The sequence below is a fragment of the Bos indicus genome, chromosome 1 (genome assembly GCF_029378745.1).
Source record: "Bos indicus isolate NIAB-ARS_2022 breed Sahiwal x Tharparkar chromosome 1, NIAB-ARS_B.indTharparkar_mat_pri_1.0, whole genome shotgun sequence".
In the NCBI taxonomy this organism is placed as follows: domain Eukaryota; kingdom Metazoa; phylum Chordata; class Mammalia; order Artiodactyla; family Bovidae; genus Bos; species Bos indicus.
The window spans coordinates 133,043,573-133,071,116 of record NC_091760.1 but is presented as its reverse complement, the minus strand read 5'-3'; the positions used below and the strand labels follow the sequence as shown (position 1 = coordinate 133,071,116).

General features: G+C 38.9%; 1 protein-coding gene across 4 annotated transcripts in view; it reads right to left on the bottom strand.

Moving 5' to 3' along the window:
• STAG1 (STAG1 cohesin complex component) overlaps positions 1–27,544 on the bottom strand; it is a 509,253-nt gene that overhangs the window by 258,835 nt on the left and 222,874 nt on the right. For 3 of the 4 annotated variants that reach the window (XM_070770514.1, XM_070770470.1, XM_070770576.1), the window contains one exon: positions 19,515–19,611. The exons of the other annotated variant lie outside the window; for it this stretch is intronic. In XM_070770514.1, the coding sequence (XP_070626615.1) occupies positions 19,515–19,611 (97 nt within the window). The remainder of the gene's footprint in view (positions 1–19,514; positions 19,612–27,544) is intronic. 4 annotated transcript variants of the gene reach the window in all.

The window sequence follows — 27,544 nt, the reverse complement described above, 5'->3', positions numbered from 1 at the left end:
AAGTGGTTTGCCATTGCTTTCTTCAGTGGACCACATTTTATCAGAACTCTCCACCATGATCTGTTTATCTTGGGTGGACCTACACGGCATGGCTCATAGTTTCATTTAGTAAGACAAGGCTGTGGTCCATGTGATCAGTTTGATTAGTTTTCTAGGACTGTGGTATTCATTCTGTATGCCCTCTGAGGGATGAGGATAAAAGGCTTATGGAAAGTCAAAGTGAAGTCGCTCAGTTCTGTCAGACTCTTTGCGACCCTATGGACTGTAGCCTACCAGGTTCCACCATCCATGGGATTTTCCACGCAAGAATACTGGAGTGGGTTGCCATTTCCTTCTCCAGGAGATCTTCCTGACCCAGGGATTGAACCCGGGTCTCCCACTGGGTAGGCATTGTAGGCAGACGATGTAGGCAGAAAATAAAAGGGTCTTTTAATTTCATGGCTGCAGTCACCATCTGCAGTGACTGTGGAGCCCAAAAAACTAAGTCCATTCCAAAACTAATCACTGCTTCCATTGATTCCGCATCTATTTGCTGTGAAGTGATGGGACTGAATGCTATGATCTTAGTTTTCTGAATGTTGATTTTTTAAGCCAACTTATTCACCATCCTCTTTCACTTTCATAAAGAGACTCTTTAGTTTTTATTCGCTTCCTGCCATAAGGGTAGTCTCATCTGCATAGCTGAGGTTATTGATATTTCTCCCAGCAATTTGATTACAGATTGTGCTTCATCCATCCAACCATTTCACATGATGTACTTTGCATATAGTTAAATAAACAGGGTGACAGCCTTGACGGACTCCTTTCCCAATTTGGAAGCACTCTGTTGTTCCATGCCAGGTTCTAAGTGTTGCCTCTTGACCTGCATACAGATTTCTCAGCAGGCCTGTAAGCTGGTCTGGTATTCCCATCTCTTGAAGAGTTTTCCACAGTTTGTGGTGATCCACACAGCCAAAAGCTTTGTCCTAGTCAATAAAGTAGAAGTAGATGTTTTTTGCGACTCTCTTGTTTTTTTGATGATCCAATGGATGCTGGCAATTTGATCTCTGGTTCCTCTGCCTTTTCTAAATCCAGCTTGAACACCTGGAATTTCACAATTCACATACTGTTCAAGCCTGGCTTGGAGAATTTTCAGCATTACTTTCCTACGTGTGAGGTGAGTGCAACTGTGCAGTAGTTTGCGCATTTTTTGGTATTGCCTTTCTTTGGCATTAGAATGAAAACTGACCTTTCCCAGCCCTATGGCCACTGCTCAGTTTACCAAATTTGCTGGCATATTGAGTGCAGCACTTTGACAGCATCATCTTTTAGGATCTGAAATACTTCAACTGAACTACTAATGGAGGGAAATCCATCACCTCCACTAGATTTGTTAGCAGTGATGCTTCCTAAGGCCAACTTGACTCTGCATTCCAGGATGTCAGGGTCTAGGTCAGTGATCACGCCATCATAGTTATCTGGATCATGAAGATCTTTTTTGCATAGTTCTTCTGTTTATTCTTGCCACCTCTTCTTAGTGTCTTCTGCTTCTGTTAGGTCCATACAATTTTTGTCCTTTATTGTTCCCAAAACTTTCATGAAAAGACCTCTAGTCTTTCCCATTCTATTGTTTTCCTGAACACAACAATCACAGAAAACGAACCAATCTGATCACATGGACCACAGCCTTGTCTGACTCAATGAAACTGTGAGCCATGCCATGTAGGACCACCCAAGATGGACAGGTCATGGTGGAGAATTCTGACAAAACATGGTCCACTGGAGACGGGAATGGCAAACCACTTCAGTATTCTTGCTTTGAGAACCCCATAAACAGTATGAAAAGGCAAAAAGATAAGACAATGAATGATGAACTTCCCAGGCTGGCAAGTGCCCAATATGCTACTGGAGATCAGATAATACCAGAAAGAATGAAGAGATTAAGCCAAAGCAAAAGCAACAACCCAGTTGTGGATGTGACTGGTGATGGAAGTAAAGTCTGATACTGTAAAGAGCAATACTGCATAGTAACCTGGAATGTTAGTTTAAAGAATCAAAGCAAATTAGAAGTGGTCAAAGAGTAGATGGCAAGAGTGAACATTGAAATTTTAGGAATCAGTGAACTAAAATGGACTGGAATGGGTCAATTTAACTCAGATGATCATTATATCTACTACAGTGGGAAAGAATACGTTCGAAGAAAGGTGGTAGCCATCATGGTCAACAAGAGAGTCCAAAATGCAGTACCTGGATGTAATCTCAAAAATGACAGAATGATCTGTGTTGGTTTCCACGGAAAACCAATCTGTATCACAGTAATCCAAGTCTATGGCCCGAGCAATAATGCTGAAAAAGCTGAAGTTCAATGGTTCTATGAAGACCTACAAGGTCTTCTAGAACTAACACCCAGAAAAGATATTCTTTTCATTATAGGGGACTGAAGGCAAAAGTAGGAAGTCAAGAAATACCTGGAGTAACAGGCAAATCTGGCCTTGTAATAAAGAATGAAGCAGGGCAAAGTCTAGTAGAGTTTTGCCAAGCGAACGCACTGGTCATAGCAAGCATCCTCTTCCAAAACACAAGAGAAGACTCTACACGTGGACATCACTAGATGGTCAATTCCAAACTCAGATTCATTATATTCTTTGCAGCCAAAGCTGAAGAAGCTCTATTCAGTCAGCAGAAAGAAGACTGGGAGCTGACTGTGGCTCAGATCATGAACTTATTTCAAAATTCAGACTTAAATTGAAGAAATAGGAAAACCACTAGATCATTCAGGTATGACCCAAACTGTATCCCTTATAATTATACAGTAGAAGTGACAAATAGATTCAAGGGATCAGATCTGATAGATGGAGTGTCTAAACAATCCTGGACCAAGATTCCTGACACTGCACAGGAGGTAGGGATCAAGACCATTCCCAAGAAAAAGAAAGGCATAAAGACGAAATGGTTGTCTGAGGAGGCCTTACAAACAGCTGTGAAAAGAAGATAAGAGAAAGTCAAGGAATAAAGGAAGAATAGCCTTTGATTGTGTGGATCACAATAAACTGTGGAAAATTCTGAAAGAGATGGAAATATCAGACCACCTGACCTGCCTCTTGAGAAACCTGTATGCAGGTCAGGAAGCAACAGTTAGAACTGGACATGGAACAACAGAGTGCTTTCAAACATGAAAAGGAGTACGTCAAGGCTGTATATTGTCACCCTGCTTATTTAACTTATATGCAGAGTACATCATACAAAATACCATGCTGGATGAAGCACAAGCTGGAATCAAGATTGCTGCGAAAAATATCAATAACCTCAGATATGCAGATGACACCACCCTTGTGGCAGAAAGTGAAGAACAACTAAAGAGCCTCTTGATGAAAGTTAAAGAGGAGAATAAAAAAGTAGGCTTAAAACAGAAAACTAATATCACAGCATCCAGTCCGATCATTTCATGGCAAATAGATGGGGAAACAGTGCAAACAGTGGCAGACTTTATTTTAGGGGGCTCCAAAATCATTGCAGATGGTGACTGCATCCATGAAATTAAAAGACACTTACTCCTTGGAAGGAAAGTTAGGACCAACCTAGACAGCATATTAAAAAGCAGAGACATTACTTTGCCAACAAAGGTCCGTCTAGTCAAGGTTATGGTTTTTCCAGTAGTCATCTATGGATTTGAGATTTGGACTATAAAGAAAGCTGAGCACTGAATAATTGATGCTTTTAACTGTGGTGTTGGAGAAGACTCTTGAGAGCCCATTGGACTGCAAGGAAAGCTAACGAGCCCATCCTAAAGGAGATCAGTCCTGGGTGTTCATTGGAAGGACTGATGTTTAAGCTGACACTACAATACTTTCACCACCTAATGCCAAGAGCTGACTCATTTTCAAAGACCCTGATGCTGGGAAAGACTGAAGGAGGGAGAAGAAGGGAATGACAAAGAATGAGAAGGTTGGATGGCATCACTGACTCAATGGACATGAGTTTTAGTAAACTCCGTGAATTGATGATTCACAGGGAGGCCTGGTGTGCTGCAGTCCACGGGGTCACAAAGAGTTGGACATGACTGAACTATGGTTTTTCCATTGGTCATGTATGGATGTGAGAGTTGAACTGTGAAGAAAGCCAAGCACAGAAGAATTGATGCTTTTGAACTGTGGTGTTGGAGAAGACTCTTGAGAGTCCCTTGGACTGCAAGGAGACCCAACAAGTCCAGTCTAAAGGAGATCAGCCCTGGGTGTTCTTTGGAAGGAATGATGCTAAAGCTGAGACTCCAGTACTTTGGCCACCTCATGCGAAGAGTTGACTCATTGGAAAAGACTCTGATGCTGGGAGGGATTAGGGGTAGGAGGAAAAGGGGGTGACAGAGGATGAGATGGCTGGATGGCATCACCGACTCGACGGACGTGAGTTTTAGTGAACTCCGGGAGATGGTAATGGACAGGGAGGCCTGGAGTGCTGCAATTCATGGGGTCGCAAAGAGTAGGACATGACTGAGCAACTGAACTGAACTGAACTGATACCCATTTGAATACACACTTCCAAGGAAAAGTAAGGAGAGTTAAGAAAGCCTTCCTCAGTAATCAATGCAAAGAAATAGAAGAAAACAATGAAATGGGAAAGACTACAGAGCTCTTCAGGAAAATTAGAGATACCAAGGACAGTCCTAAGGCACTGTCAGAAGACCAGGGAGTAGGCCCAATTTCTGGAAATCTCCACCCCTTCCCCAATATAGTTGGAATAATCCTCCCAGTAATTAGCATATTAAATTACCCAGTCTATAATAACTAACGAGGCCACATTTTGTAGCTGCACTCGCCCTCTGGAATGGCACACGCTCTATCTGTGAAGTATGTTTCTCTCTGAATCTGAATAAACCCACTTTTTTACCCATCAGTTTGTCTCACTGAATTCTTTCAAAGATAAGACATCAAGAACCTGAGCTTCATTAGGTCCTGAAACCCAAGTACCATGGATTTGGGGTGGGTTAGATTTCCAGTCTTATGGGTTAAGTCCCAAATAGGGTTTGGGCCAGGATCCAGTCCAACCATGTGGGTTCAAGTCCTAAGATGGGTTTTGGCAGCATTCAAGTTCCAGCACATGGGTTCAAGTCCCAATCCAAGGTAAATGGCTTCAAGAGCTCTCCAAAAGGCCTCCATCTCAACACTGTCAACTACCCCACCAGCACTTGCCTGTCAACTACAAATTGGTACTTCCTAAAAGCATTTGGCAGCAAGTGAACAACAAGGGTTTTTGTCATCTGCTTCATGGAGACTGAAGCCTGTCTGTGCTGTTGCAGCTACTGACCTTCAATACCTCCTGAGGGTATTGAAGAATGGTGATGAAGAATGAAGAATTCAGGGCGAAGAATGAGGCACTCTGCTTCAGGGAAACAGGTGGAACAGGTCTTCAGATAGTTAGATATTTTCAGGAACTACTTCAAGATTCCAATGCTTGCATCTTTTCACATCTAGAAAATCACTAAATCCCTTCATGATGACATCAGCTCTTTGTGACTAGCAGAAAACCTTTTGTAAAGTAGGCACTTGATTGCACTTAACTTCCCTTCACCAAAATCTTATATATTGACCTTTCCCCACAGCCTCTTTGGAGCAGTCTATCAGAGCTGTCTGAGGTGTTATCTCCCAGGCCGCTATACTCATTTTGCCCCAAATAAACTTTAATTTGGAACTCTCACACTGTGCATCATTTTACCTGACAACACTAAAACCTGGTTCCACTGAACAGCCAGCAAGCTCCAGTGCTGGATGTCTCATGCCAAACAACTAGCAAAATTGGAACAGAACCCCACCCATTAGCAGCCAGACTGTGTAAACCCATACTAAACTCAGAGACTCCCCGAAACACACAGTGGAGGCAACACTGCCCATCAGAAAGAGAAGACCTAGATCCACCCAACAGAACACAGGCACCAGACCCCTCACTAGGAAGACTACACAAGGCACTGGTCCAAACCCAACCCACCGAACCAAGATGCTAGAAGTTTAAGATGAACTATGACCCTGAAGTTTGTGGAAAGGGGACCCTAAATTCAGTAAGTTAAACAAAATGAGAAGACAGAGAAATATGCAGAAGATGAAGGAGAAAGGCAAAAACCAACAAGACCAAAAAAAAAAAAAAATGAAGAGGAAAGAGGCAGTCTATCTGAGAAAAATTCAGAGTAATGACAGTAAAGATGATCTAAAATCTGGGAAACAGAAGGAAGGCACTGATAATAGAATGGAGAGCTGATAGAGAAGATACAAGAAATGTTTAACAAGAACTTAGAAGTACTAAAGAACAGACAATCATCAATGAATGACTCAAAAACTGAAATAACTACTACACTAGAGGGAACTAATAGCAAAATAACTGAGGCAGAAGAACAAGTAACTAAGCTCCAAGATAGAATGGTGGAAATAACTGAAGCATAGCAGAATAAAGAAAAAAGAATGAAAAGAAATGAGGACAGTTACAGAGACCTCTGGGACAACATTAAATACATAAGCATATAAATTACAGGGGCCTCAGAAGAAGAAGAAAAAAAGAAAGGATATGAGAGAATATTTGAGGAGATTATAATTGGAAACTTACCTGACATAGGAAATAGCCACCCAAGTACAGGATACTCAGAGAGTCTCAAACAGGATAAACCAAATGAGAAATAAAACAAGTGAAGTGAAGTCAAAGTCGCTCATTCATGTCTGACTCTTTGTGACCCCATGTACTGAATAGTCCTTGGAATTCTCCAGGCCAGAATACTGGAGTGGGTAGCCTTTCCCTTCTCCAGGGGATGTTCCCAACTCAGGGATCAAACCCAGGTCCCCCACATTGCAGGCGGATTCTTTAACAGTTGAGCTACAAGGGAATACAACAAAACACATATCAATCACACTAACAAAAATTAACACAAAGAAAAATTATTGAAAGCAGCAAGGGAAAAGCAACAGATAACATACAAAGGGATGCCAATAAGGTTAACAACTAAAGGAAATAAAAAAGAACCAAAAACCCCCAAAGTCAGTAGAAAGAACAGAATCATGAAAATTACAGCAGAAAGAAGTGAAGAAAACAACAGCAAAGATCAATAAAACTAAAAGCTGGTTCTTTGAGAAGATAAATGAAATTCATAAACCATTAGCTAGACTTATCAAGAAAAATAGGAGAAGACTCAAATCTATAAAATTAGCAATGAAAAAAAGAGAACTAATAATACACAATACAGAAAAACAAAGGATCATAGAGACTACTGTAAGCATCTATATGCAAATAAAATGACAATCTACAAGAAATGGGCAAACTGTTAGAAAAGTATAACCTTCCAAGACTGAACCAGGAAGAAATAGAAAATATGAACAGATCAATCACAAATACAGAAATGAAAACTGTGATCAAAAATATTCCAAAAAATAAAAGCCGAGGGCCAGATGGCAGGAGAATTCTATCAAATGGTTAGAGAAGAGCTAACCATCCTGATCAAACTCTTCCAAAAACTGAGACGGAGGAACATTTCCAAACTCATTTTACAAGCCCACCATCACCCTGATACCAAAACCGGACAATGACATCACAAAAAAAGAAAATTACAGGCCAATATTCCTGATGAACATACATGCAAATATCCTCAACAAAATACTAACAAACAGAATCCAACAACACATTGAAAGGATCATATACTATGATCAAGTTGGGTTTATCCCAGGTATGAAAGGATTTTTCAATAGACACAAATCAATCAATGTGATATACCATATAAATACACTGAACAATAAAAACCATATGATCATCTCAATATGCAGAAAAAGCTTCTGACAAAACAAAATACTAATTTATGAGAAAAACTTTCCAGAAATTGCGCATATAGGGAACCTACCTCAACATAATAAAGACCATATATGACAAACCCACAATAAACATTATTCTCAATGGTGAAAAACGGAAAACATTTCCTGTAAGATTGGCAACAGGACAAGGGAACACACTCTCACCACTACTATTCAATATAGTTTTGGGAAGTTCTGGTAATCAGATAAGTATCAAGGCAATCAGATAAGAATAAGAAAGAAACAAAAAAATCCAGATTGGAAAAGAAGTAAAACTGTCTCTCTTTGCAGATGACATAATACTATATACATGAGATCAGATCAGTTGCTCAGTCGTGTCCAACTCTTTGCAACCCCATGAATCGCAGCACGCCAGGCCTCCCTGTCCCTCACCAACTCCCGGAGTTCACTCAGACTCAAGTCCATCGAGTCAGTGATGCCATTCAGCCATCTCATCCTCTGTCGTCCCCTTCTCCTCTTGCCCCCAATACCTCCCAGATTCAGAGTCTTTTCCAATGAGTCAACTCTTCGCATGAGGTGGCCAAAGTATTGGAGTTTCAGCTTTAGCATCATTCCTTCCAAAGAAATCCCAGGACTGATCTCCTTCAGAATGGACTGGTTGGATCTCCTTGCAGTCCAAGGGACTCTCAAGAGTCTTCTCCAACACCACAGTTCAAAAGCATCAATTCTTCGATGCTCAGCCTTCTTCACAGTCCAACTTTCACATCCATACATGACCACAGGAAAAACCATAGCCTTGACTAGACGAACCTTTGTTGGCAAAGTAATGTCTCTGTTTTTGAATATGCTATCTAGGTTGGTCATAACTTTTGAAAACCCTAAAGATGCCATCAGAAAATTACTAGAGCTAATCAGTGAATTCAGTAGTCACAGGATACAAAATTAAAAAGAAATCTCTTCCAATCCTGTAAACTTATAATGAAAAATGAGAAAGAGAAATTAAGAAAACAATCTTACTCATCACTGCAAGAAAAAGAATAAAATATATACAAATAAACCTACCTACAGAGACAAAAGGCCTGTATACAGAAAACTTAAAAACACTGATGAAAGAAATCAAAGATCACACAAACAGATGGAGAGATATACCATGTTTTTGGATGGGAATGCTATACTACCCAAAGCAATCTACAGATTCAATCCATTCCCTATCACATTACCAATGGCATTTTCCACTGAACTAGAAGAAAAAATATCACAGTTTGTATGGAAACACCAAAGAATACAAATAGTCAAAGGAATCTTGAGAAAGAAAATGGAGCTGGAGGAATCAACCTTCCTGACTTCAGACTATAGTACCAAGGAATAGTAATCAAGACAGTGTGGTACTGGCAAAAAAAACATATATATATAGATCAATGGAACAAGGAAGTCCAGAGATTAACTCACACACTGATGGGCACCTTATCCTTGACAAAGGAGGGAAGAATATACAATAGAGAAAAGATAGTCCTTCTATAAGTGGTGCTGGGAAAACTGGACAGCTATGAGTGAAAGAATGAAATTATAACACTTAACAACACCATACACAAAAATAAACTCAAAATGGATTAAAGACTGACATAGTAAGTTCAGAAACCGTAAATTATAAAACATAGGCAGAACCCTCTTTGACATAAATCACAGCAAGACTCTGTTTGACCCACCTCCTAGAGTAATGGGAATAAAAAAAATAAACAAACGGGATCTAACTGAACTTAAACGCTTTTGCACAGCAAAGGCAAGTATAAGCAAGGTGAAAAGACAACCTTAAGAATGGGAGAAAATAACCGCAAGTGAAGCAACAAAGAAGTTCAGAAATAAACAAGCAACTCATGCAGCTAATTATCAGAGAAACAAAACCCAATCCCATAAAGGGCAGAAGACCTAACCAGATATTTCTTCAAAGACATACAGATGGCCAATAAACACATGAAAAGCCCAGTACTGTTCATTATTAGAGAGATGCAAATCAAAACTACAGTGAGGTACCACCTCACACCAGTCAGAATGGCCATCATTAAAAAGTCTACAAACAATAAATGCTGCAGAGGATGGGGAGAAAAGGGAACCTTCTTACACGGTTGGTGGCAATGTAAACTGATACCGTGACTATGGAGAACAGTATGCAGAGTCCTTAAAAACTAGAACTAAAACCACTCTCTGACTCAGCAATCTCATTTTCGGCACAGACCTGGGAGAACCATAATTTTTACACATGTACCCCAATGTTCATTGCAGGACTATGTTAACTAGCCAGGACATGGGAACCACCTAGCTGTCCATCAACATATGAACAATAAAGAAGGTGTGGGCATGTATATGCAATGGAATATTACTCAGCCATAAACAAACAAACGTGAGTCAGATGAACAGAGGTGGATGAAACTAAAGCCTGTTATACAAAGTGAAGTAAGTCAGAAAAAGAAAAATACCATATATTAATGTACATATATGGAATCAAGATAAAACAGTACTGATGAACCTATTTGCAGAGCAGGAATAGAAACACAGATGTAGAGAATGAACTTGTGGTAGAAGGAGAGGGTGGGATGAACTGACAAGAGTAGCACTGACATATACACACTACTGTGTTTAAAACAGATACCTAGAGGGAAGCTGTTATATAACACATGGACGCCAGCCAGGGTTCTGTTATGACCTAGAGGGGTGGGATGCAGTGGGGTGGGAGGGAGGTCCAGATGGAGGGGTTATATATAATTATGGCTGATATGAGTTTTTGTACAGCAGAAACCAACACAATACTGTAAACAATTATCCTCCAATTAAAAAACAAGACAAAATAAAATACTAATATTTGGGTTTTGGTGCCAAAACTCCTATATATCCTGGTTCCTCCCTTACCTCTTTGGAGTAGTCCCTTTGAGCTATCTCATAGGCTATGTTTTAGGGTTAGGTCCTCAGCAAGCCCACAAAATAAAACATAATTCTCAACTTTTAGGTTGTGCATTTTTTTCAGTGGACAAACCCTAATGTCAACTAAGGACTTTAGTTAATAATATCAATACTTTTCCATCAATTTTAACAAATGTACAAGATGTTAACAGGTGAAACTGAGGGGAGAAGAGGGTATATGGGAACTGTATAATTTTCACTTAATTTTTTTGTTAAACCTCAACCTATTAAAAAAAAAGTACTTTAGAAAAAATGAAGACTCTACTTATAATGATTTAATACCTAAAGTTCAGAAATAAAAATTTTGGAAACACAAATATAAGACTTTTTTACTCATGTACACAAAATTGATGGAGATGCACCAAAAACTGGAATGCCTGAAGCCAGCACTGGTCAACAGAAAGAGCCCAATTTTTCTCCACAACAATGCTTGACCACAGGTCACACAACCAACATTTCAAAAGTTGAATAAACTGGGCTACAAAGTTTTGCCCCATCAGCCATATTCACCTGACCTCTCACCGGTACCAACTACCTCTTCTTCAAGCATCTTGGCAACTTTTTGCAAGGAAAATGTTTCCATAACCAGCAGGACACAGAAAATGCTTTCCAAGAGCTCACCAAATCCCAAAGCACGGATATTTATGCTACAGGAATAAACTTATTTTTCACAGGTAAAAAATGTGTTGACTATAACGGTTCCTCTTGTGTTTAATAAAGATGTGGTTGTGCCTCGTTATAATGATTTAAAATTCAGGCTCTGAAACTGCTATTACTTTTGCACTAACCTAAAAGCTGTGTGTCTGTCATACTTACGCCTTTTTATACTGCCATATATCCTCCATACCAAGTTTGATGTTTCCCTGATAACTCAGCTGGTAAAGAATCTGCCTGCAATATGGAGACCTGGGTTCAATCCCTGGGTTGGGAAGATCCCCTGCAGAAGGAAAGGCTACCCACTCCAGCATTCTAGCCTAGAGAATTCCATAGTCCATGGGGTCGCAGAGTCAGACATGACTAAGTGACTTTTGTTTGATGAGAGTTTTTATCATGAATGAATGAATACTGAATTCTGTCTACTGAAATGATTGTGTAATTTTATTCTTTTCATGAATGTGGTGCATTGATTTATGAATGCTGAACCATCCCTGCATCCTGTATAAAACCAATTTAATCATGGTGTATGATCCTTCTGATTGCTGAATTTTGATCATGGTGTATGATCGTTCTGATTGCTGAATTCTGATCTTGGTGTATGATCCTTTTGATGATTGCTGAATTCTGATCTCGGTGTATGATCCTTCTGATGATTGCTGAATTTGGTTTTCTAATACCTTCTTGAGATTTCTGTACTTATATTCATCAGAGATATTGGCTTGTATTTGGGGTGGGGGCAGTCTGTGCATTAGTAGCCTTACAGAATGAACTTAGGAATGTTTCCTCCTCTTCAACTTTTTGTAAAAGTTTGAGAAGGACAGGTAGTAGATATTCTTAATATGTTTGGTAGAATTCTCCTGTGAAGCCGTCCAGTCTTGGACTGCCCTTGCTCTGTTCCGACATAAGACTGAGTCTGAGCTAGCTCCAAATCTCCAAGTCCTTACCCTACTTGGCAATGGCAGCCTTCATCCTAGGAGAGTACAGTGTGAGAGGAAGGGGGGCCAGAGCAAGTACCCAGTGCAAGCTAGAGTGTGCGATGGGACAGCTGCAGGAAATCAGTCAGAGTCTCAGGTCATTTTAAATCTGCTTCCTCCACCTTGTTCCCGAGGGGAAACAAGTGTTTGCATGCAACCATCACAAGTGGAATTTTGGTTTTGTATAGCCATACAGTAAGTCTTAGTGGATTTCAAACCAGCTAAGGGGACTCATATTCCTGGTAATCCCAAATCTGGGTTGCCAAATATGTAGCTCAAATGTCTCACACCCTAGGAAGGATCCTTGAGCTTGTGATATGCTCTCCTTGCTAGGGGTGCAAGTCCAGAACTGATCATTTCTCTTCTCTTCCTACTCAACTCTGTGTGAATCTTTCTTTGCAGTCTTGGTTACAGAAAGGCTGTTCTATCAGTGTACAGTTTGTTTCAGTAACAGTAGCCACACATGTACTGTATTTCTGAGATGTCCATCAGGGAGAAGGGAGCTCAGCATCCTCATACTCTGCCATTTTGATCTCTTTCAGAATTATTATATTGTTTTTACTAGTTTTGCAAACTGAACCTCTTGAAATTTCTCAACTTTCAATATTACTCTCAAATAGTGATCATACATACTTCACTTTACTGGCTTCACCACAAACATGCTGGCTTATATGGATAATATTAACTGGCAGTTGTGAAAATGGGCATCTCTGTCTTGTTTGACTTCAGTGAAAATTATTCTACTAGATTCCCTTGAGCATGATGTTGGCTTTGGGGTTAAAAGGATTTTTCATCCTTCCATTTTTCACTTTCCAGAATTTACAAAAAAGTTGTAAGAAAAGTACATGGGATTCTGAATATCCATCACCAAATTCTCAGATATAAACATTTTACATTTTTTATCCTTTCCCTCTTCACATATCCCTTTATTCATCAATACTTCTGTATATATTTCCTCAAAGCAAAAAAAATCTAATACAACTACAGAATAATGATCAGAATGATGAAATTAACAATATAATATATATGTTCTAATTCACAGAACTGATTTTGGAATTTACTATTTGTCTCAATAATGTTATGTCAAAGAAAAATCTAAGATCGTGTATTGCATTAAGTTCTGGAACAGTTCATGACAGGGACACTCTTACAGAGCACAGGATAGTTATTATGAAAAAATATACCTCAACTTGAGCTTGCCCACTGTTTTCTCATGAGTAGTTTCAGACTCTGTACTATAGGCTAGAATAATACGAAAATGAGGTTGAGTTCTTATAAGTGCCTACCATGAAGCACATGCTATCAATTGGTTTAATAACTGTTTGCACTCTTTGCTTTCATAATTTGTTTAAGGTGGTGTCTATTAAGTTTGTACAGGTAAAGCACCATTTTACTCATAATATATATCTTGTAAGAAGACAATGTGAGGAGGGAAATAATATGTTTTCCACTTTCCCCCACTAGGTTTGGAGTATAAGCACTGAGTTCAAATTTTAGTTTGTACTTTTTATACTCTTCAGCATGTGTTATTTATGCATGACTCATCTATTCTGAGTGCATCCAAGTCTTGGATTTTCTGTCCATCTTCACTGATTTTTCTTTTTTTTCTGAGTATATGATACATGAAGATAACTCCCAAAGTCAAGACTGTTCAAAAAGTATATTCCAGTATCATCCCTCCACCCCAATTCCCTGTAAGTTTTCCACTCCATTTACATACACACATAGCCTACAGGGGACTTCCCTGGTGGCTCAGACAGTAAAATGTCTGCCTACAATGCAGGAGACCCAGGTTCAATCCCTGGGTATGGAAGATCTCCTGGAGAAGGAAATGGCAACCCACTCCAGTATTCTTGCCTGGAAAATCCCATGGACGGAGGAGCCTGGTAGGCTACAGTCCATGGGGTCACAAAGAGTTGGACATGACTGAGTGACTTCACTTTCACTATACCCTACAGGTAGGCAATCATTATTCTGCGTCTTATCTTCCCTTTGTTTCTTTATGGTCAAGAGACCAGATACATGTGTATATTCTATTATTTCCCTTCTTTCCTCTAAAAAACGTTGAATACTTTTACACACTCTTTTGCACTTAAAAAAAAAAAAATGTATCCTGAAAATCTCCCTGCATTAGCCCACACAGTTTTTCCTCATAATTTTTTGCCATGCCCAAAACCTCCACTGAACAAGTTTTGCCACAGTTTATTCAATCACTGTCCTATACATTGGCATTTAGGTTGTTTCCAATATTTCACTACTACAAATAATATGTTACTGAATAACCTTGTGCATTTATTTTTGTAAAATGGAAATATATCTTCATGGCAAAATTCCAGAAGCAGTATGGCTAGGTCAAAAGGTAAGAACATATGGAGTTTTGGTGAAAGTGAAAGTTGCTCAGTCGTGTCCGATTCTTTGCAACCCCATGGATTGTATACACCAGAATACTGGAGCGGGTGGCCTTTCCCTTCTCCAGGGGTTCTTACCACCGAGGGATTGAACCCAGGTATCCCACATTGCAAGCGCATTCTTTATCAGCTGAGGCACAAAGGAAGCCCAAAAATACTGGAGTGGGTAGCCTATGCCTTCTCCAGCAGATCTTCCCGAACCAGGAATCAAACCAGGGTCTCCTGCATTGCAGGCAGATTCTTTACCAACTGAGCTATGAAGGAGTTTTGGTAGATAATGTCAAATTTATATCTATGAGATATGTATCCACTTTTATTCCAACAAATAATTTAAGAGTGTCTGTTTCCTCACAGCCTAAAGAACAGAGATTATAACTTATAATTTTTTCAATCTGATAGATGAAAAATGGTATATTGTATAGTTTTATCTTGCAGCTGTCTTTCTTTCATATGTGCTAGTAGTATCTGCTTACTACACGTTCACAGGTACTTGAATCTATTTTAGATTTTTATTATACTGCACTAATATGAGAGACAATGAGCTTTCTCTTTTAAACATGTTAAGAAAATATGCATCTCAGTCTGATATACTAAAATGTTTTAAAATCTGTTTTGTCAAATGCTTTTTCAGGAACTACGAAGACAGCTAAAAGGAAAAGTAGCAAGAGATATGAACAGAAAATGGAAAAAACAAGAAAAATGGCTCTCAAGCCACACATGTAAGAGAAATACAAATTAAAATCATCCAAATACAAAACTTAACCATGGATCAATGACCTACATATAAGATTTAAAACTATAAAACTATTAGAAGAAAATATGGAGGTAAATCTTCATGCACTTAGAACTGGCAATGGATTCAAAGATTTGATACCACAAACGTGAGCAAAAGAAATGAAAAAAAAAGTTGGACTTCACAAATATTTAAAACTTTTGTCCATCAAAGGACATCTTTAATAAAGGGAAAAGACAACCTACAGTGTGGGAGTAGTTGCAAGTTATACACAGTTCCATATTATGTATCTGATAAAAGATTTACTATCAAGAATAAACAAAGAAATCTAATACAATAACTCACAGCAAAAATAAAACCCATCTAATTTCAAAATAAGCACAGGACTCAAGTACACATTTCTTCAAAAAAGACATACAAATTGCCAAAAACACAAAAAGTTGCCCAAGTCACTGGTAATAAAGAAAATGCAAATCAAAACCATAAAAAAAAAAAATACCACTTCATACCCACTAGGACATTAAAATTTTAAAACTGGAAAGTAAAAGTGTTCTAGAGGATGTGGAGAAATAAGAGTCTTCATGTATTTCTGGAATTTAAAATGGTGCAGCTGCTGTGAAAACAGTTTGGCAGTTCCTCAAAAACTTAAAATAGAATTACCATATGATCCAGCAATTTCACTCCTAGGTATTTACACCAAAGAATTAAAAAATAAGTACTCAAAGAGATACCTAACCATAAATATTCATAGTAACAATATTCACAACCACCAAAAAGTGCAAGTCCAAGTGTCCATCAATGGATGAATGGATAAACTGTAATATATACATACAATGAAATGAATTTTATCAATATATGCTACTACTCAGAGAAATCTCAAAGATATGCTAAATTAAAGAGATCAGATACAAAACGTCACATACTGTACAATCTCCTTTTACATAAAATGACTAGAACATAGGAGCAGAAAGCAGATTAGAGGTAGCCAAGGACTGCAGGGGAGAGGCTTTAATGTGGAGTGACTAGTATAAGTATTTTTCTGGGGTGATAACAAAAAAGTTTTGATACCAGAAAGAGGTGGTTGTAGAACACTATTAATGTGCTAAAAACTACTAAACCACCCACTTTAAAATGGTTAACTGTTTAAGTGTATTTCACCTCAATTAAAAAAAAAATCATATGATGTATTTTTAAATCATTCATAAAACCAATAAAAAATTTTGATAAAAACACTTTGTTGAAAAGACCAAATAAAAACAGATATTTTCATATATTACTGATAGGAGTAAAATAGACATAATTTCCAAAACAGGAAATTTGGCAATATCTAATATAAATGAAAATATAATAACCTACAGATATTCATTCTGCCACAAAGAACAAATGAGGTATTAGAACAGTGTTTTGGACTCTGTGGGAGAGGTTGGGGAGGGGGGGGATGATTTGGGAGAATGGCATTGAAACATGTATAATATCATATAAGAAACGAATCGCCAGTCCAGGTTCAATGCAGGATACAGGATGCTTGGGGCTGGTGCCCTGGGATGACCCAGAGGGATGGTATGGGGAGGGAGGTGGGAGGGGGGTTCAGGATGGGGAACACATGTACACCCCTGGTGGATTCATGTTGATGTATGGCAAAACCAATACAATATCGTAAAGTAATTAGCCTTCAATTAAAATAAATAAAAAATTAAAAAAAAAAAGAACAAATGAGGTACACACGAAATTACTCATTGTAAGAATAAAAGACAACAGATAGTAGTCAATGCGCTGTTAACAGACAACTAGTTAAATAAATTGTTGTACATACATAAAAAGGAATGCTTTGATGCTGGAAAAGAGGGAGAGGGAAGGGAGGAAATGGAGAGGAGGGAATAAAGAGAAGAAAAGGAAGGGAAAGGGAGGAAGGGGAGAAATGTGAGGGAAGGGAGGGAAGGCAGGAAACCAAGAAAGTTCTCTATACACCATTATCTTTTGTGTGAGAGGGATGAGGAAGAAAAGAGCATACATTTCCTACTCATACAGACAGACAGATGGATATACAACAAAGGAGTTAAGAAGTAACTCTGTGGAGATAGATGGGAAGGCAAGAAGTATAAAGGCTTTTTGATTTACATTTCTCTTATTATGGTTTTTTTTTTTTTTTTTTTGAACCATACGAACAATTTACAAAAGCAAAAAATTTTAAGACTACCATTTGTTTTAAAACCAAAACTCATTCTAACAGGACACTTACATAGATTAGATAAGACCACATATGTAAAGCACTTCACTCAGTACTTACCTTTCCCAGTTTAAGACTGTAAAATTAACAAACTCACTTTCCTTCAAATAAACTAATCTCTTGCCAATCTTCATCTAACTCTATGCTCCAGGTTGCTGCCACAAACTCTCTTTACGCACTAGAGTGTGCTGTACTTTCTCTTCTTCTGGAATTTTTATACCAACTGTCAACTTGGACCTTTCTCTTCCACCTTAATTTACTCTTATGCAACACCTCAGTTCCAGTATCAAGTCTGTTCCTTTGAGATGCACTTTCTTACAAATATCCCCATATTCACACATACACAGAAACACACAACCTAGGTTCAGTCAGAAGCTCCTCCTTGTTATTCCTACACTACACCTTGTGGTTAGACACGGAGACTCCAGATAGCGACAAGCCTGAATCTAAATCGTAAATTCAGCACTTAAAAACTGGATGATGTCCAAAAACTAACCTAAGCCCTGAATCCTTAGTTTCTTGAACGACAGAATAAAAATCATATCTGACTGATAGAAGTGTCAAACCAATATCAAATGAGCTAATGTATGTAAAGCACACAGCTTGGCACATACACTGCCAAGCTCAAACAGTCATTAAATTGTAACCAACTTTATTAGTCTTCTGGTAATGAGCAGTTCAGTGAATTACTGGTATATTTCCCTCCTTTTCTTTGCAAAACATCCTTCTTTAAAAACTCAACAGTAGAAAAAAAAATAAACTAAAAACTCAACAGGGACTTTCTTGGTCATCCAGATAAAAAGACTTCACACTTCCACTGCAGTAGGCAACAGACTGGATTTCCAGCGTAAGAATTAAGATGTTGCATGCTGCATGGCATGGTGAAATGAATAAATAGCAAATAAACTCAAATTAGAAAGGACATTAAAAAAAATTAAAGCAGAAATTATTTAAAAAAATAAATAAAAATTAAACGTATTCTAATAGTTACTGGGGCAGAGACTGTCTTGATAATATATATATATATATATATATATATATATACATATATACACACATACATACGTACATACATAAATACATAGGAACAATAACCTAGGTACTTGGTAAATATTCGATAAAATTCTTATGTTAATATGCTGAGTGATAACTTCATCAGAAATAAGAAAGCCTTCAAGAAATCAATTTGATCAGTGACCTCAATAGAAGATCACCTTTCTGCACTGATAAGCAAAGAAAGGTGTCTACCAACTGATTTATCCCATACGGTACAATTTAACCTGTTAATATTTATTCTACAGAAAAAAGATCTCTATCAGTTACCAACTAATACGATAAAAAAATTTTCACTTTTTAATAAACTGTCTATGGATTCCAAATGATTGTAAACTTAAACCTGATTTTCATATTTATGTTACCTTCAAACATTTATGCTTCAAGAACTTTGTCTACAAGATAAAGATTCAAAATAATGAATGTTAGCAACTGGCACAGTTCACAACATAGAGCATAGATACAAATAATACCAGTAAACATTAACTATAAAATCTTGTGATCTAAAAAGTCAAATCACAAACTCCTCAATTTCAGATTTCCTTCAAAACATTAAAATTTCAGAAATCTGTTATGAGTAAAATTAAACTAAGAAAATGAGAAATATTTTTAAATAAAATAAGTTAACGACAAAAGACTAGCAATGAATTCCAGAATGAATTATAAAATGATTAACACAAGGTAAAGTAAATTTGAAACTTCTGGACTGACAAAGTCTCAGTGTACATCATTTATTCCAACATTCTGTACCTCGACATCCTGAACACTGGATAAAAAAGTTGATTAAATCCAGAAGTGCAATGTCCCTGTCTTGTTTATATGATTCAATCCAGTCATCGACCACAGACTGTGGGGGGGGGAAAAAGAAAGAAAAAAATTTTAATTGATATTACAGCAAATGAATTTTCAATAAATTATTGGTTTTCTATGTGCAGCTATTTAAACACGAAAACTACTTAATTAAATCACATGTATAATATATATTAAATTATATATATAATACAAAATTAAGACCATATATAATAAAATACATTTTTCCCCCAGGAACACAAGGATGATTCAACATTAGGAATTCAATTCAATTAATCAACAATGTAAAGAAGAAAACTAAATGATTATAATACCAGATCTCAAAAGGTATCTGATAAAAATCCTGGAGCCATGCTTAATAAACCTCATATAAGTAAGTGAAGTTGCTCAGTCGTGTCTGACTCTTTGCAACCCATGGACTGTAGCCTACCAGGCTCCTCTATGGGATTTTCCAGGCAATAATACTGGAGTGGATTGCCATTTCCTTCTTCAGAGGATCTTCCCGACCCAGGGATCGAAGCCGGGTCTCCTGCATTGTACACAGATGCTTTATCGTCTGAGCCACCAGGGAAGTTGCCGGTGGCTCCAAGAGCGCACAAACACGGCCGAGAGGGGCTACCCGACGTCCGAGGTCAGGGGCAGAAGCCGGGAGGACCCCATGCCCAAGGGGCAGAGGCCAAGAGGAGCTATCCCACGTCCGAGGTCAGGGGCAGCAGCTAAGAGTGCCAGGCTGCGATGGCACAGGAACTGCCGAGAGGAGCTACCCGACATCCGAGGTCAGGGGCAGAAGCCGGGAGGACCCTACGCCCAAGGGGCGGTGGCCAAGAGGAGCTATCCCACGTCCGAGGTCAGGGGCAGCAGCTAAGAGTGCCAGGCTGCGATGGCACAGGAACTGCCGAGAGGAGCTACCCAGCGTCCCAGGTCAGGGGGGGCGGCCAAGAGTTCCAGGCTGTGGCAGCACAGCAGCAGCCTAGAGGGGCTACCCCACGTCGGAGGTCAGGGGCGGCGCCCTGGAGGAGCTACCCAACTCGAGGCTAGGGGCGGTGGCCGGGAGGAGCTACCCCACGCCCAAGGAGCAATGGCTGCACTGGCGCAGGAGGGCCTAGAGGAGCTACTCCACGTTCAAGGTCAGGAGAGGCACCAAAGAGGATATATCCCTCGTCCAAGGTAAGGAGCAGCAGCTGCGCTTTGCTGCAGCAGCGGTGCAGAGATACCCCACGTCCAAGGTAAGAGAAACCCAAGTAAAACGGTAGGTGTTGCAAGAGGGCATCAGAGGGCAGACACAATGAAACCATACTCACAGAAAACTAGTCAATCTAATCACACTAGAACCACAGCCTTGTCTAAGTCAATGACACTAAGCCATGCCCTGTGGGGCCACCCAGGACCGGTGGGTCATGGTGGAGAGGTCTGACAGAATATGGTCCACTGGAGAAGGGAATGGCAAACCACTTCAGTACTGTTGCCTTGAGAACCGCATGAACAGTATGAAAAGGCAAAATGATAGGATACTGAAAGAGGAACTCCCCAGGTCGGTAGGTGCCCAATATGCTACTGCAGATCAGTGGAGAAATAACTCCAGAAAGAATGAAGGGATGGAGCCAAAGCAAAGACAATACCCAGCTGTGGATGTGACTGGTGATAGAAGCAAGGTCTGATGCTGTAAAGAGCAATAATGCATAGGAATCTGGAATGTCAGGTCCCTGAATCAGGCAAATTGGAAGTGGTCAAACAGGAGATGGCAAGAGTGAACGTTGACATTCTAGCAATCAGCGAACTAAAATGGACTGGAATGGTGAATTTAACTCAGATGACCATTATATCTACTACTGCGGGCAGGAATCCCTCAGAAGAAATGGAGTAGCCACCATGGTTAACAAAAGAGTCCGAAATGCAGTACTTGGATTCAATCTCAAAAATGACAGAATGATCTGTGTTCGTTTCCAAGGCAAACCATTCAATATCACAGTAATCCAAGTCTATGCCCCAACCAGTAAGGCTGAAGAAGCTGAAGTTGAAAAGTTCTATGAAGACCTACAAGACCTTTTAGATCTAACACCCAAAAAAGATGTCCTTTTCATTACAGGGGACTGGAATGTAGAAGTAGGAAGTCAAGAAACACCTGGAGTAACAGGCAAATTTGGCCTTGGAATGCGGAATGAAGCAGGGCAAAGACTAATAGAGTTTTGCCAAGAGAACGCACTGGTCATAGCAAACACCCTCTTCCAACGACACAGGAGAAGACCCTACACGTGGACATCACCAGATGGTCAACACCAAAATCAGACTGATTATATTCTTTGCAGCCAAAGATACAGAAGCTCTATACAGCCACAGGAGCTGACTGTGGCTCAGATCATGAGCTCCTTATTGCCAAATTCAGACTTAAATTGAAGAAAGTAGGAAAAACCACTAGACCGTTCAGGTATGACCTAAATCAAATCCCTTATGATTATACAGTGGAAGTGAGAAATAAATTTAAGGGACTAGATCTGATAGACAGACGGCCTGATGAACTATGGATGAAGGTTTGTGACACTGTACAGGAGACAGGGATCAAGACCATCCCCATAGAAAAGAAATGAAAAAAAGCAAAATGGCTGTCTAGGGAGGCCTTACAAATAGCTGTGAAAAGAAGAGACGTGAAAAGCAAAGGAGAAAAGGAAAGATATACGCATCTGAATGCAGAGTTCCAAAGACTAGCAAGGAGAGATAAGAAAGCCTTCCTCAGCACTCAATGCAAAGAAATAGAGGAAAACAATAGAATGGGAAAGACCAGAGATCTCTTCAAGAAAATTAGAGATACCAAGGGAACATTTCATGCAAAGATGGGCTCAATAAAGGACAGAAATGGTATGGGCTTAACAGAAGCAGCAGATATTAAGAACAGGTAGCAAGAATACACAGAAGAACTGTACAAAAAAGATCTTCACGACCCAGATAATCACGATGGTATGATCACTCACCTAGAGCCTGACATCCTGGAATGTGAAGTCAAGTGGGTCTTAGGAAGCATCTCTACGAACAAAGCTAGTGGAGGTGATGGAATTCCAGTTGAGCTATTTCAAATCCTGAAAGATGATGCTGTGAAAGTGCTGCACTCAATATGCCAGCAAATTTGGAAAACTCAGCAGTGGCCACAGGACTGGAAAAGGTCAGTCTTCATTCCAATCCCAAAGAAAGGCAATACCAAAGAATACTCAAACTACTGCACAATTGCACTCATCTCACATGCTAGTAAAGTAATGCTCAAAATTCTCCAAGCCAGGCTTCAGGGATACATGAACTATGAACTTCCAGATGTTCAAGCTGGTTTTAAAAGAGGCAGAGGAACCAGAGATCAAATTGCCAACTTTCGGTGGATCATCAAAAAAGCAACAGAGTTACAGAAAAACATCTATTTTTGCTTTATTGACTATGCCAAAGCCTTTGACTGTGTGGTTCACAATATACTGTGGAAAATTCTGAAAGAGATGGGCATAGCAGACCACCTGACCTGCCTCTTGAGAAATTTGTATGCAGGTCAGGAAGCAACAGTTAGAACTGGACATGGAACAACAGACTGGTTCCAAAGAGGAAAAGGAGTACGTCAAGGCTGTATATTGTCACCCTGCTTATTTAACTTATATGCAGAGTACATCATGAGAAATGCTGGGCTGAAAGAAGCACAAGCTGGAATCAAGATTGCCGGGAGAAATATCAATAACCTCAGATATGCAGATGACACCACCCTTATGGCAGAAAGTGAAGAGGAACTAAAAAGCCTCTTGATGAAAGTGAAAGAGGAGAGTGAAAAAGTTGGCTTAAAGCTCAACATTCAGAAAACGAAGATCATGGCATCCGGTCCCATCACTTCATGGCAAATAGACAGGGAAACAGTAGAAACAGTGTCAGACTTTATTTATTTGGGCTCCAAAATCACTGCAGATGGTGACTGCAGCCATGAAATTAAAGGACACTTACTCCTCGGAAGGAAAATTATGACCAACCTAGATAGCATATTGAAAAGCAGAGACATTACTTTGCCAACAAAGGTTCGTCTAGTCAAGGCTATGGTTTTTCCAGTGGTCATGTATGGATGTGAGAGTTGGACTGTGAAGAAGGTCGAGCACCGAAGATCTGATGTTTTTGAACTGTGGTGTTGGAGAAGACTCTTGAGAGTCCCTTGGACTGCAAGGAGATCCAACCAGTCCATTCTGAAGGAGATCAGCCCTGGGATTTCTTTGGAAGGAATGATGCTAAAGCTGAAACTCCAATACTTTGGCCACCTCATGCGAAGAGTTGACTCACTGGAAAAGACTCTGAATCTGGGAGGGTTTGGGGGCAGGAGGAAAAGGGGAAAACAGAGGATGAGATGGCTGGATGGCATCACCGACATGATGGACGTGAGCTTGAGTGAACTCCGGGAGTTGGTGATGGACAGGGAGGCGTGGCATGCTGCGATTCATGGGTCGCAAAGAGTCGGACACGACCGAGCGACTGAATTGAACTGAATGAGTAATAAAAATATGTCTAGAAAAACTGGGGTTATGTGATATGCTGGTAAACAACATAAAGACAAATCTAAAACATACTTCTTGTGGAAACTTTTAACACTTTTCAGCTCTAAGAAGAATGAGGCAAGGATGCATCCCTAAGCATTTAACACATAAAGATTTTAGTTTATGCAAAAATTAGTAAAATAACAATAAGTACAATTCTCCTTCTCTACTGAGTCTCTACTAATGTGATTTAAAGATTAATAAAAAATTTGACAACTGACAAAAGATAAATGTACAAAATCAAATTTGAACATTAGCAATATTATGAAATATAAATGGATTGAGAATGCTGCTCACAACAAAATCATCTAAAAACAAATTGAAGGACTATATAAATTTTAATGAAGATCATTATAAAAACACCTTTAGGTTATAGAAAATGACTTAAATAAGTTCCATATTAAATAAGCTTCATGCTGCATCAAGAAAGTCTTTCCAAATTGTTAGATAAATTTAATGTAATTGCACTTAGCATACTACCAGGCATAACTATTAAGAGTTTTGCTGGGGGTGAAGGGGAAGCACAAGAAATAGATAAAAATTACTTTTTTAAAAGTTTTAAATAAATTTCTGTACTTAGCTACAACTGTATAATTAATGCAGAAATCTTAGGGTATTCCCTGAAGAAAGTTTACATGTACATGCACCTGTATAACCATAACCAAAATGCATATATAAAAAACACTTCCAGAACTCAAACAGGCTGCCTCATGTTCCCTTCTAGTTAGTAACCATTCAGCAAGCAAATAATTATTATTCCTTAACAATAGATATGCTTTTGAAATTCATGTAAATACTATTATGTTTGGTGTTTGATTTATTTCAGTGTTTTATCAGTGAGATTTCGTCATGTTACTATGTGTTATTAGTAATTCCTTGTTTGTACTGCTGGACAGTGTTTCATTGACTTATCATACTTTATCTTATAACCCAATTTACTATTGATGTACATGAGTGTTGTTTCCATTTTAGGGCTATTGCAAATAAAATTATTATGAACACAACTATATACATATCCTCACATAAACATTTTTTCTGCTGTATACATACCTAGTAGCAGACTTATTAACAATACATATACATTGAGGTTTAGTACACAATGTCATACTATTTTCCAAAACAGGTATATTAAATTATACTTCCTCCAGCAACATACGATATTGATATTCAGTGCTCCACATATCACCAATTCTAGATTTCATCAGCCACTTTTTTTGTTTGTTTTTTACAATTTTTAAAATCTTTATTCTGTTATTATTTTCCATAGGGTTTAGTACAATTTCCCAAACATACAGATTTTCACTGGCAAAAAAAATCTAAATTGTTTGAATGGATTTTAACCCATTCTGACTGAACATTTCTCTTCTTTATTGATCTGAGGAGCAATCATATTTCCTTCTATGTTTAAGGGGAAGACCCTTTATTAAAAGCTGGTGTATATAACAACTCTCTCTCAACACATTAGCATCTGGTAGATTTTGTTTTTAAAGTATAAAGAAAATACAATGGTGGTGGTAGTTCTCAGTTGTGTCTGCATCTTTGCAACCCCATGGAATGCAGCATACCAGGCTTCCCTATTCTTCACTATCTCCAAGAGCTTCTTCATGTCCATTGAGTTGATGATGCCATACAATCATCTCATCCTAAGAATCTAAACAGTTAACTCCAAAAAGATAAGCCTTTCTTAGACTGGCAGACTGATAACTGTTAGAGACATTACCAAGTATGGACACAAGCACACGGAAGATACAACTTGTCAGAATTTACAGGGCCCTGGATGATAGGTGAAGAGGAGAATAAAATAAAAACTTCATAAGGTACATCAAAACTGAATAGCTGGGAACATTTAATAAAGAGGGAAAAAAATCCATAGGGTACATACATGAGATAAAAGAATAAGATATATGGCACACTTCTCAAAGAAAATAATAAAAGCCAGTGAATAATGGTATGATATATTTAAAGAAAGAAAGAAAAATTGCCTATTGGTTGGAATAAAACCCAGCTTTTCCATCATCCCATAAAAATAAATGTCTGGAGCTTCCCTAGTGATCTAGTGGTTAAGAATTCTCCTGCCAAAGCAGGGGACATGGATTCCATCCCAGGCAGAGGAACAAAGATTCCATATGCTGCGGAGCAACTAAGCCCATATGCTGCAGTTACAGAACCCATGCTCCAATGCCTCAGTGATATAAATTGTTCATAGAAATTTTGTAAGTTTGAAAAACATATAATATTGCCTTCTTGCGTAAGTCTCTAAAAGACATGTAAGGAAGGTTACATCCTGTGGCTGGGATTGGCAGGAAGATCAAAGCATAACTGCCAAGCTAATCCTCAAAAGAGCAAAGCAAGATAGAATACAGCTGTGAGGGACAGAAAACTTTTGACTCAGAGGGAGCAGATGAGAAACTAAGATTCATACAATGGTCAGGGGTGTGCGGGGGGATCATCTCCTTTTGCTTAAGTGTTTGTTCCTTGTAAGTGGGTAGACTGGGATGTGAGCAGAATTCTGTGTGAAGCAGCTTTATCCTTAAAGAGGGATAGAGAACTTGCAGTGGCCATGGATAATGAGGATGATCTTATGTAGTGCCTAGTTGTTGTGAAGATTAAATAAAACGGTATGTGTAACATTTAGCACAAACCTTGCTTCATAATAAGTGCACAGTAAGCATTGTTGGGCTTCTCTGGTGGCTTAGAAGGTAAAGCCTGCAATGCAGGAGACCCAGGTTCGATCCCCAGGTTGGGGGGATCCCCTGGAGAGGGGAATGGCTAGTCACTCTGTTTTTGCCTGGAGAATCCCATGGACGGGGGAGCCTGGTGGGCTGCAGCCCATGGGGTCACAAGGAGTTGGACACGACTGCGCAACTAATAGCACACAGCACAGCAATTTGGCTAGAATCCTTTCTGTTAGTATGATTCAATAGAGAAAATCAACTATTGAAAACTACATACAATTTTAAAAAGCTGGAGCCAATCTGAATTATCATATTAAGTTATTCTGAAGAAATAAGAAGATTTGGAAAATTATATGTATGCTTACAAAATTCATAAAGATAATACATTGATGAAACTGTAACAGGTAATGATGAGAGAATAGGAAAGTGCTCTTAGAAATGCAAATCACAACTGTTGAGTTATAAAAAGTAAGAAGCAATAGGCTTTCCAGCTGGTGCTGGTGGTGGAGAGCCTGCCTGCCAATGCAGGAGACCTAAGAGATGTGGGTTCGATCCTTGGGTTGGGAGAAAAGAAAAAAAAAAGAAAAGCTACCACAATGAGAAGCACACGCACTCCAATGAAAAGTAGCCCCTGCCTGCTGCAAGAGAAAGTCCTCAAGCAGCAAGGAAGATCTAGTGCAGCCATATATAAACAACTAAATCTTTTTTTAAAAAACAAATCAACCAATGACTGAACAGCTATCCAAGAACAAAA